General features: G+C 30.8%; 1 protein-coding gene across 2 annotated transcripts; it reads left to right on the top strand.

Annotated features, from left to right (window-relative positions):
* The first annotated feature begins 7,142 nt into the window (after window positions 1–7,142).
* On the top strand, window positions 7,143–9,709 carry LOC132623381 (uncharacterized). 2 transcript variants are annotated; one of them, XM_060338126.1, is made up of 2 exons: window positions 7,143–7,276; window positions 8,071–9,709. In XM_060338126.1, exon 2 carries the CDS (start codon window positions 8,106–8,108, stop codon window positions 9,582–9,584), a length of 1,479 nt encoding a protein of 492 aa, XP_060194109.1. In that variant the 5' UTR covers window positions 7,143–7,276; window positions 8,071–8,105; the 3' UTR covers window positions 9,585–9,709. The 2 variants fall into 2 exon arrangements, with proteins under 2 accessions (XP_060194109.1, XP_060194110.1); XM_060338127.1 differs by lacking the exon at window positions 7,143–7,276 and adding an exon at window positions 7,286–7,697.
* The last annotated feature ends 2,764 nt before the right edge of the window (window positions 9,710–12,473 follow it).

Here is a 12,473-nt window from a genome sequence, read left to right as displayed (position 1 = left end):
TATTAATAGCAAACTAAATAGTTAATGAGTAGCAATAAATTATCTAAATACGAATATTAACCTAGCTTTGTTCAAATAGATCTCAATAAAACGCAAAAGAAAATGACAGTATTCCATCCATTTAAAGTAACAATTAACTTCTCAAAGAAACTTCCATGGCACTTATGACGTATCAACACCAGCACATCTGAATCTGCTTGTGACAGGGTTGTCTTTACAACTTCACTTTCTTTCTATTTTTTATTTTTAAATTAATTTTTTTATTTGGCCCAAGGACTGGCTCAACCCACGCGCACTCAAGCCCGCGGGCTAGTGGGCTTACTCGGGCCGTGCTAAAAAGCCTTGTTCTTAAATGGACTCCAAAAATTCAAGCTCAACCCTATCAAATCATGGACTGGGTTGGGTCGGTCCACGACCCTTAGCCCATATTGACAGCTCTATCTAAAAGGTTTATAAATTGCAAGAAAAATAAAGATATGTCATTTATTAAATAGCTGCCCTCAAAAGAAACAGTGGATACTCGTGTTACAAAAAAAAAAAAAAAAGACGGGTATTACTTAAATGAAATGACCAAAAATGAGGTATTTGTACACTTCGCCCTATATTGGATTGTTACATGACTACCATGTGATGGACAAATTTTAATACTCCCTCCGTTTTAATTTATGTGAACTCATTTGATTGAGTACGAAATTTAAGAAAGAAGAGAAGACTTTTAAACTTGTGGTCTCAAATGAGTCACATATATTTTGTGTGGCTATAAATCATTGCATAAAGGTAAAGTGTTCCAAGTATAGAAGAGGTCATTCTTTGTAGTACGGACCAATAAGGAAATAGGTTCATATAAATTGAAACAAAGGGAGTCGTTGTGAGACATGACTAGTCACGAGAAATGACTTTTTAACTCTTTACAATTTTTTTTATTATTATTTTATGACCTTCTTACGAGAGATCGTTATTTTTTATACATAAGAGATTTAAAAAAAAAAAATCTGAAAAAGTCAATTTTTTTATTCAAATTGTACGATGGCAAGAGATCTAATTTCCCCTAACTAGTCATACTTGTGGCGGCATGTTATTGCTCGACAATCTTTTCCAAATGGAAAGCGGACCATCCAACTGCCAAATAATTTGGAATCATGGGCCCCACATCCTCATTACTTTGCCACATCTCCCGTCTCCATCTGCTAACCTTCAATTCATTTTCAAATGCGTATTCCATTATTTACGGGCACCACCGGAATAACAATGCAAACCATCTCCTTTGAGAAATTTCTCAAACAATATTTTTTCTGACATAGCTTCGACCTGTGACTGTGAAAAGACAATTGGGGTGTTGATTATTTGAGTGTCTTTGAATAAATTATGAAATTGCTTGTGAGAAGAAGAAATAGAGAACTAACTAAATTTAGAAGTGATAGATTTTTTTATTTATTTTACCCTTCTCCCGAGGAGCTCCCTTTTTGCTCCCTTAGTGACTCGAAACCACAATCTTCTAGTTGGAGGTGGAAGGTGTTTACCATCCGAGCAAGTTTAAGTTTTTCAATTCCAACATTTTACATAGCAAGTTTAAGACCACAAAATTTAAAGAACTACACATATTTGATTTCAGACTACAAAATTCAAAAGTCTTTCTTTATTTCTTAAACTTCGTGCACAGTCAAACTAAGACACTTAAAATTGGGAGTAAGAGTTAATTAGGCCGAGAAACAGTGGTGAATGGAAACATTAAGTAAGCAAGTAGCAGACATTTCAGAGAGGAGATATGAGCCCGTTTGGATTAGCTGAAAAAAAGTGGCTTTTATGCATAAGTATTTAAAGTACTTTTAAGTGCTGAAAGTTAATTTATAAATAAGCAGTTACGTGTTTGGATAAAAGTGTTAAACGATTTTTAGAAGTAAGGGTAGTATTGAAATTAACAAAAAATATAAGGGATAAAAGAGTAAAGTTATTGGTCAAACCAAAATGGCTTTTAAGCCAAAAACAAATAAGTTGGCGTTGAGCAACTTCTTTATTTTGGCTTATTTTAAGCACTTTTTAACTAAATTTAAGTTGTTTTCTATTTTACCAAACACTCAAATAAGTGAATAAAATGATTTATAAGCTGGTTTGACCAACTTATAAGTGGATGTAAGAGTTTGTCAACACTATGGTTGACTTTAATTGAAACATTAAATTATCTCAACTTAGCTAAGTATTACATAGAATTAAGTACTCCCTCCGGATCCAAAAAAGTGTCCACTTAACCTTTTTTTCTTGGGTCAAAAAAAGTGTCCACTTATTAAATCAAGAAATAATTAACCTTATCTTTCTAGTTGCCCCTATTAAGTATTATGTGATCAAATCTTAATGCCTATTTAATTAGGGGTTATTTAGTCAATTTACACACTTTTTTCTTGGAGTGAGTAGTTTCTTAAGGGGTATGCAAATGGCTAAGTGGACTCTTTTTTTTTATCCGGAGGGAGTAGCAATTAGTAAATTTAAATCTAATTTAATCAATAAAACAGTGGGTGTAACAAGTACTCAACACTATGATTGACTTTGATTGAAACATTGGATTGCTTCAATTCACCTAAGTATTATATAAGATTGAGTAACAATTAACAAATTTTGATTTAATTATATCAATTTTAAAAGAAAAAAGTATATGTAATTAGTAGTCATTACAATGATTGACTTTAACTGAAACATTGAATTATCTCGATTAGTTAAGTATTAAATGAAAAAAAGTAACAATGAGCAACTCTAGATCTAATTCAATCATTTAAAAAAAAAGTGGATGTAACAAGTAGTCAACACTACAGTTGACTTTAATTGAAACAATGAATTATCTCAATTTAGCTGAGTATTAGATAGAATTGAGTAGCAATTAGTAAGTTTATATCTAATTCAATCAATAAAATAGTGGATGTAACAAGTAGTCAATATTACGATTAACTTTAATTGAAATATTGAATTGCTTCAATTTAGCTAAGTATTAAATAGGATTGAATAACAATTAGCAACTTTTGATTTAATTCATTCATTTTTTTAAAAGTAGATGTAGCAAGTAGTTAATACTATGGTTGACTTTAATTGAAACATAGAATTATCTCAATTAGTTAAGTATTAAATAGAATTGAGTAGCAATTAGCAAGTTTAGATCTAATTCAATCAATTTAAACAAAAATAAATGATGTGACAAGTAATCAACACCATGGTCGACTTTCATTGAAACATTGAATTCCATCAATTTAGCTAAGTATTAGATAGGATTGAATAACAATTTGCAACTTCTGATTTAATTCAATCAATTTTTTTTTTTATAAAAGTAGATGTAACAAATAGTCAATACTATAGTTGACTTTAATTGGAACATTGAATCATCTTAATTAGATAAGTATAAAATAGAATTGAGTAACAATGACCAAGTTTAGATCTAATTCAATCAATTTAAACAAAAAAAAAATGTAGATGTAAAAAGTAGTCAACACTATGGTTGATTTTAATTGAAATATTGAATTGCTTCAATTTAGCAAAGCATTATAGAGGATTGAGTAACAATTAGCAACTCTTGATTTAATTTAATCAATTTTTTTTAATAAAAAAATAGACGCAACAAGTGGTCAATATATAGTTGACTTTAATTGAAAAATTGAATTATCTCAATTAGTCAAGTATTAAATAAAATTGAGTAACAATTCACAAATTTTGATCTAATTTAATCAATCTAAACAAAAATAATGAATGTAACAAGCAGTCAACACTATGATTAACTTTAATTAAAACATAAAAATTATCTCAATTTAACTAAGTATTCGATAGAATTAAGTAGCAATTAGTAAGTTTAGATCTAATTCAATCAATAAAATAGTGGATGTAACAAGTAGTCAACACTATGGTTGACTTTAATTGAAACATTGAATTGCTTCAATTTAGCTAAGTATAGGATTGAGTAACAATTAACAACTTTTGATTTAATTCAATCAATTAAAAAAGAAAGGTAGATATAACAAGTAGTCAATACTATCGTTGACTTTAATTGAAATATGAATTATCTCAATTAGTTAATTATTAAATAGAATTGAGTGACAATTAGCAAGTTCATATCTAATTCATTCAATTTAAACAAAAATAGTGGATGTTATGAGAGTTAACACTATGATAATGGTTGACTTAGATTGGAATATTTAATTATCTCAATTTAGGAAAGTATTATATATGATTGAGTAATAATTAACAAGTTTTGATTTAAGTCAATTATTTTTAAAAAATATGGATGTAACAAGTAGTCAACACTATGGTTGACTTTAATTGCAATATTAAATTATCTCAGTTTAGTTAAGCATTAGATAGAATTGAATAACAATTAGCAAGTTTTGATTTAATTCATTTTTTTTAAATAGACGATGTAACAAGTGGTGTCTCTTCATCGCATTCGATAAAACTGAAACGATACAAAGAGACGTAACAAGTAGTCAACACTATGGTTGACTTTGATTGAAGTTGAATTATCTCAATTTAGCTAAGCATCAACCATTATTAAGTAAAAGTTTTCCCAAGTGTTGATTCAATTCAATCATTTGAAAGAAAAAAAAAAGTGGATATAACAAGTAGTCAAACACTATGATTGATTTTAATTGAAATGTTGAATTGTCTTAGTTTTTCTAAGAGTTAGATAAATTTGAGTACCAATTAGCAAGTTTTGATTTAATTCCATCATTTTTTTTTAAAAGGATGTAACAAGCAGTCAACACTATAGTTGACTCTAATTGAAATATTAAATTATCTCATATTAGCTAAGTATTAGATATGATTGAGTAACAATTATCGGCTTTTAATTTAATTCAATCAACTTTTAAAAAAAATAATGGATGTAACAAGTAGTTGACTTTAATTAAAACATTGAATTGTCTCAATTTGTTAAGCGTTAGATAGGATTAGATCGAATAAATATTTTGTAAGTGCTGATTTAATTAAATTAATTTAAGAAAATTAAAAAAAAATAGTGAATGTAACAATTAGTCAACAACAAGTTGACTATAATGAAAACATTGAATTATCTCAATTTAGCTAAATATTAGATAGAATTGAATAACAATTCGCAAATTTCGATTTACTTCAATCAATTTTTTTTTTTTAAACAGTGGGTTTAACAAGTAGTCACACTATTGTTGACTTTGAATTAAAGATTTATTCTAGCAAGAATTTAGATAAGTATTAGATATAATTGAAGAACAATTAGCAAGTTTTAATTTAATTCAATCAATTTTTAAAAAAAGGACAAAAACTGGATGAGACAAGCAATCAACACTATGATTGGCTGTAATTGACATGTTGAATTACTTCAATTTAGCTAAATATTATATAGGATTGAGTAAATATTTTTACTAAATTTTGATTCAATTCAATTATTTTTTATATAAAATAAATGCAATTTCGTCAAAAAATTAGATAATTTTTGTATGTAATTTAGGACTTTTTTTTCCTATTGTTTAAAAGATATTTATAGGGTACATTTACATTAACTTGTAGTTTGTATTGATAGACCGCATATATAGGTTGACTAAATAACTAAATTAGGTGTATATATAAAAAAAATTTAAACAAACCACTAAGTAGACTTAGTGAATATTTTATTAGGAAACCAAACAAAAAGAAACGTAAAACAAAAGAGTCTTAAAATAGCAAACAAAAACAAATGTCAGCTAAGAAGACTACCAAAAAAGCTTTCTATGTCCATGCTATGTATGTATAAATTATATAAAAATATTAGAGGGAGATAAATTTATGAGTTTTACGTATCGGAAGAATGAAAAGCTTAAGCATGCTATGTCTAATAACTGCTTTGTATTGGAGGGAAAATTTTTGGAGGGAAATATCACTTATTGGAGCCAAATTTTCTTTAAGGATAATTAGGATTTTTTAACTTAATTTAAACTATTTTCTATTATACCAAACACTCAAATAAGTGAATAAAATAATTTATAAGCTAGTTTGATCAACTTATAAACTGATTTGATCAACTTATAAACCAATCCAAACGGGCTCATAGAAAAGGCAAGGACTTACCAAATTTTTTGTCGCTGGACGTCGGACCCAAAATCCACGTGGCAAACTCATAGGTACAAGTTTTGTCTGGCACGTCATTGTTGCATCTACAAAATAAAAAACATTTCACATGGTTTTCGAGCAAAACATTTAGCGGCATAGAAACTAAACTTTACTTTTTATTAAGCCACCGCATGTTCAACCAAAGATATGAAAGTGAACTCATAAGTCATAAGGTACAAATTTTGTCTGGCACGGCAGTGTTGCATTTCACATGGTTTTCGAGCAAAACATTTATAGATGAAGTGATCATTTTGACTTGTTCACTTAGTTGCATGCGAGATTATAATCCCCGGCTAATTTAATCCGCATACCAAACGGCCCCTAAGTGCACGGTATAAGGTGGATATCTTATCACTAATTTTGAAATTAATTTTATACCATGTTTGATAGAAGATATAAAATTATCCTGAGATTAATTTATACCATGTACCAAATAGAGTATAAAATAAAGTCCAAACTTAATGGTGGATATCCCACTTTATCCCATTGATTTTGGGATTATTTTATCCCACCTCCCAGATGAAATAAATTAGTTCCAGGATTATAATCCCGAGATAATTCAATCCGTGTAACAAACGATCCCTAAGAGAAAATAGGGCGATAGCAATAGACACCCGAACTGAAATAGATTAAAAGATTACATTTGTATACGAAGGAGAAACCTACTAAACCCATTCAGGGGCGGATCTATGTATATCCGAGGGTGTTCATCCGAACCCCCTCAGTCGAAAAATTACACTGTTTATATAAGGCCAAATTTTTATTTTATGTGTATATATTTAATATTGAACCCCCTCAAAACAAACGAAAGGCGCAGCTCAGTGGCGCAGGGGGTTCAGAGTTGCCCGTTACACGCGGGTTCGAACCCCAGCAGCCTCACTTGCAATATTTTCCTGAACATTTTATTTCAGCTGTTCATTAGACAAAACGACGTAGTTTAGTAACGTTATATTTAATTAAAATAAATGGACAAAACGACCTAGTTTTGTAGGGGACAAATCTAATTGGATTCAAATCAACAAACCAAATGTTTTCTTTCTCTTCTCTTCCGTCAAAGTCACCTCACCTAACACCTTTCTTTCCTTTTTTTTTTTTTTTTTGCTCAGTTTTTTTTTGCTTAGTTTTTTTTGCTGATTTGTTTGCCTCCGCCACTGCTCTCTGGTCTCCGTTCATGGCTTCTTCGGTAAGTTCTTAGATCCCTCCTTTCTCCATTTTTTTTTTTATCTTTTCTAAAATTCTATATATTTGCTTTATTGCGAGAATAAAATACTGGGTAATTGGGTATGTTGTTGTTGTTGTTGTTGTTGTTGTTGTTATTTAGAGTAACTTGACGTGGCACGGTCCCATTAATCGTCTATTCATTGTATCTTCACCTTCACCAGCCACGTCTCTAATATGTCTATATATAACCCACTAAATATCATTCATCAAAGACATACACATCCTCTTTGTTTTCATTTCCATTGTTTGACAACTAGCTGATGCAGCAGAAAGGTAGAAACAATAACCGTAGATCCAGGAGCTTCTCTAGATCTCGTCTTGCCATTGAGGGTTTTTAGCTTCTCTATCTCTCCCATACCATAATTAAAATACTGGGTAATTGGGTATGTTGTTGTTGTTGTTGTTGTTGTTGTTGTTGTTATTTTGTATATTTGATATAAATTTTAGCTCGATTGCTTTAAATTTGCCCGGAGTGACTGAGAATTGGTCAATTGCAAAATTTTCTCTCTTGCTTTTTAGATTATACCCATGGAATCTTGGAGATATGATAGTCAACTTTCAGATGCAATTTTTCAGTTGTAATTTTAATATAAATGAATATATCTCAGTGTTCTCACTAATCGCAGCAAAAAGACAAATTAGGACATAAATTAACTTACAAATGCCTTCTCTTAACTTCAAATATTTTTTTTTATAAGATAGAAACAATTAAAGCTATTCTTGAGGAATTAAATGGTGACTACTTTTCTTTACTAGTTGATGAGTCTTTTGATGTATCACGCAAGGAGCAAATGGCTATTGTCTTACGATATATTGATAGAAATGGATTTGTGATGGAGCGGCTTCTTGACATTGTTCATGTTCAAGATACTAGTGCTTTATCTCTAAAGAGGGCAATTGTTAATTTACTTGCTCAACATTCCTTAAGTCTATCATATGTGCGTGGACAATGTTACGATGGGGCAAGCAATATGCAAGGTGAGATCAATGGCCTTAAAATGTTGATTAGGCAAGAAAGTAGATCAGCCCATTCCATTCATTGTTTTGCTCATCAACTTCAACTAACTCTTGTTGCGGTCTCGAAAAAATGTATTGAAGTGGGAAAACTTGTAGTGCTGGTTTCAAATATTTTGAATGTATTGGGATCTTCTTTTAAGCGTATGGATGAATTTCGAGATTCTCAAAAAGAAAGAATTCAAGAGGCACTAGATTTGGGTGAGCTTACAACCGGTAGTGGCTTGAATCAAGAACTTGGTCTTTCAAGAGCTTGTGATACGCGTTGGGGATCTCATTTTAAATCTTTCAACAATTTTATTCTTATGTTTGGCTCTATTCTTAATGTTCTTGAATCACTTGTTCTTGATGCACGATTATTGGATGAAAGAGCCAAAGCAATGGGATATCTTGAAGCTTGTCGAACATATGAGGTTGCGTTCATGTTGCATTTGATGAGTGATGTTTTAGCAATCACAAATGAGCTTAATAAATGCTTACAAAAAAAGGAGCAAGATTTGGTAAATGCCATGTTACTTGTTGAAGTAGCAAAAATAAGGTTGCAAGCATATAGGGATGAAGAATGGGATTCTCTTATTGCTAGGGTGTCTTTGTTTTGTATCAAGCATGAAATTTTGGTACCTAACTTTGAGGAGCCATATGTTAGCTCTTTAAGATCACGAAGGAGACTTGGTGACAATAAAGTCTCTCATCATTATCGTGTTGAGGTATTTTGCAATATTATTGATTGGCAACTTCAAGAACTTAAAGATCGTTTTGGCGAAGCGACAACTGATTTGCTTCATGGAATTTCTTGTTTGAATCCAATTGACTTGTTTTCAAGTTTTGATATCAGGAAAATAATGAAAATGGCTAAATTATATCCTGATGACTTTAATGAATTCAATATGGGTTCTCTTGAGAATCAACTTGCAAGTTACATTATTGATGTTCGTGATGTTGATGAAAGGTTCTACAATCTAAAAGGGCTTTGTGATCTTTCAAAAAAATTAGTTCAGACAAAGAAGCATTCAAATTATCCTCTTGTATTCCGCTTAGTGAAACTTGCTTTGCTTCTGCCGGTTGCCACTGCATCCGTTGAAAGAGCTTTTTCAGCAATGAAGTTTATCAAGAATGACTTGCGGAGTCAAATGAGTGATGATTTTTTTAGCGGTTGTTTGGTGCCTTATCTAGAAAAAGATGTATTTGATAATGTTTCTAATGATGCTATTATTAAGACATTTCAAGATATGAAACCTCGTAGAGTACAATTGTGAACTCCATGGTCTTGCTTGTGTAGTCTAACTTAGTTTCTTTGTTTTTGCTTCAAAAGCTCCCAAGCTTTTACTTTTGTAATATGGCATCTTCAAGTTGCCTTTCTTAATGGAAACTTCTTACTTTATTAGCTTTTTCTTAGTTTATTACCTATATTGTGGGATTTTATTGTGATATTTTTCTTCATCATGAGCGGAGGTGCCTTCACCCAACTTCGAGGTTTATGTACGCCTCAAGCAGGCCTTTGACAACACTATTCTTGCTTCGGCCTTCGAGCATGATTTTTAGTATTGTCTGTGCAAGAGTGATGCTTGATTTATTATATAGGAATTAGTTCCTATGTGTAGTTCTACTTTGATTTTTAACAATTTGCTACATTGATGACACTGTCTCAGATATAGAAGCTCTTCCGAACCATTTACGGAGGAAGTATGCCTTACTGCGTGATTTAGATAAAAGTCTGCAAGGTATTACTTATATTCCAAATTTTATATATTATTGGACTATTAAGGTTCTCTCATGCAAGTTAGTTGTTTTTTGATTTACCATTGCTATGTGCTTCGTTAAGCATACTTTATGTATTTAAGTTATTCCTGATCCGACCCGCTCATTTGCCAACACAAGCGTGCTTATTTTATTTTTTGAACCCCCTGAACTGAAATCCTGCCTCCGCCACTGAACCCATTAATCAAACCCATATCTCATACCGATCAAACATGACTAAGTTAAAAAGCGGCATAGAAACTAAACTATACTTTTTATTAAGCCACCGCATGTTCAACCAAAGATTTTATCTACTAAATTACCAAATCATACTTTTTATTAAGAAGCAATATCAGCATCAAAATTTTATTATTCAAGCCATAAAATTTTTACGCAGTTTATTACAAATTCAGGACCATTTGTTCATTACGTTGTATTAGTCCTTAGAATTGATCGCGTTTTGTTTGTATGTAATTATTTAACCTCGAGGGAGACTTGGCCACAAGGCACAGACAGCTTGTTTGATTGACCTATCTTTTGTTTCATTTTGTGAATGCCCAAATTCATTGCATTTAGTCAAACATTCGGAAATCAGAAGCTTGTGGAAATTGGAAACAATCACCTAGCATGATGGTTGTCGCCAATTTAATTTGTCAATTCTGCCTATATCACCTTAATAAACGACTAATCAATTTTTCGAATTAACAAAAAGTACGAGTTTATTAGAACGTCACTTGTGAATTTTTCCATAATACAACAAAAGTTACATTACATACAAACAAAATGGTAAATATCTATGATTTGCATTAATTAGTAACTTGATGATAACTAATGTACTATGAATTTAAACTTATACATCATTATTGTAAAGAATTTTCACATTATTAGGTCACCTTTAATCCTTTACATATTGGAGCAGGTAACCTATTTTATTTTCTACTACATTACAAATTCCACATATTAAAGATACTTACTTGTAAAATTATATCCTTTCAGTGGGCCTACAGTGTAAAAAATTCTTATAATATACTAAGCTATATTCTTAGTAAATATTGACATTGAATACATATAATTAGTTTTAACATAAAAGTTAATTATTTTATTTTAATTTTACCAATTTATTAAGTAGTAGTAATAATAATTATAAATATTATCTGTAATAGTTTTACACGAGACCTGATTGGATAAATACGTTTTGCTCCGTCAATACATACGTAAAATATAAACTCCCATGGCAGAAGAATTCCCCACAAGTTAATCACATGAAACAACCATTGAAGGGGAAGTCCATTAATCCTTTCAAAGCCTGTCACGTGTACTTTGAATGGTTAGATATTACGTGGCATCAGATTAGTGGTCCTATTAAGTCTACGTACGGTGGTAAGAGGGACATTCTCTCTTGATGGTGAAGGCGGCGGTGAGTTGGCCGAAAGAGAGAAAGAGTAAGGAAAAGGGAAGCGAAGATGTGATTGGTAGTAGAGATAGTGGTCGGAGAGAGAAAATAGGAACAAAAAGAATTTAAAAACTCGAAATTACGAAGAAGAGTCAAATTTATCGCTAACTATACGGAAGATTTAAAAACTTAAAATTAGGGAGAAGGGTCAAATTTGCTCCTGAATTATACGAAAGGTTTAAATTTGCTCCTTGTTGCAGAAAATAATTTTAATTGCGGGACACATGACATCACCGCGTGTTAAGCTTCTGCCATTTGAAAATAAGAGCATAGTTAGTACTTAAATTTTAATGGAGGTGAAAACATATTTATCCCAGTGGCCAACTATTAACGATCAGTGAATTAGTTCTATTTCGCATAGTTCAAGAACATATTTGACCTTTGTGAAGAGATGGTAAACTTTTTTTGCTTTCTTTCGTCCATGTTTTCTAAACATTGGATATAAATGTTTTACAGATATTTATGATGTAATTAATGGAGAAATTAGGGTTGATTCATAGGAGATAACACATGAAAAACTTCCGTAATTATCTCTTAGGTCTTTGAAGGATTTTTTTTCTCTTCCCGTTGTTTAACTCCACTCTAGACTAATTTATGTATAAAATTGGTAGGACTAACTGAATATAGATTATAGTAATAGACTAATTGGCTATTTATGTTTTCTCCTTTTATTTAATGGTTAGAACTAGTGCCGAAAAAATGATTTAAGTTTTCCAAGAATCGGTCCAATTCGCGCAATTAAAAATGGGACAACTACTTATATATACATCTTAAGGAGAAATATTTACGAAACGTGACAATAATTTTATATTTTCAAAACATAACATTACAAACCCTATACAAAACATTTTAAAAAAATATATATATTTTTTTTTAAATATTTTTTTCGCTCAAAAATTTATGTATGAAAGTTGTATGAAATGTGTATATTTCGCTCAAGGCTTAAAAAGTTTAC

This window comes from Lycium barbarum, chromosome 12 (genome assembly GCF_019175385.1).
Source record: "Lycium barbarum isolate Lr01 chromosome 12, ASM1917538v2, whole genome shotgun sequence".
Taxonomy (NCBI): Eukaryota; Viridiplantae; Streptophyta; class Magnoliopsida; order Solanales; family Solanaceae; genus Lycium; species Lycium barbarum.
The sequence above is the reverse complement of the archived record's forward strand: the minus strand, read 5'-3'. Positions and strand labels throughout refer to the sequence as shown.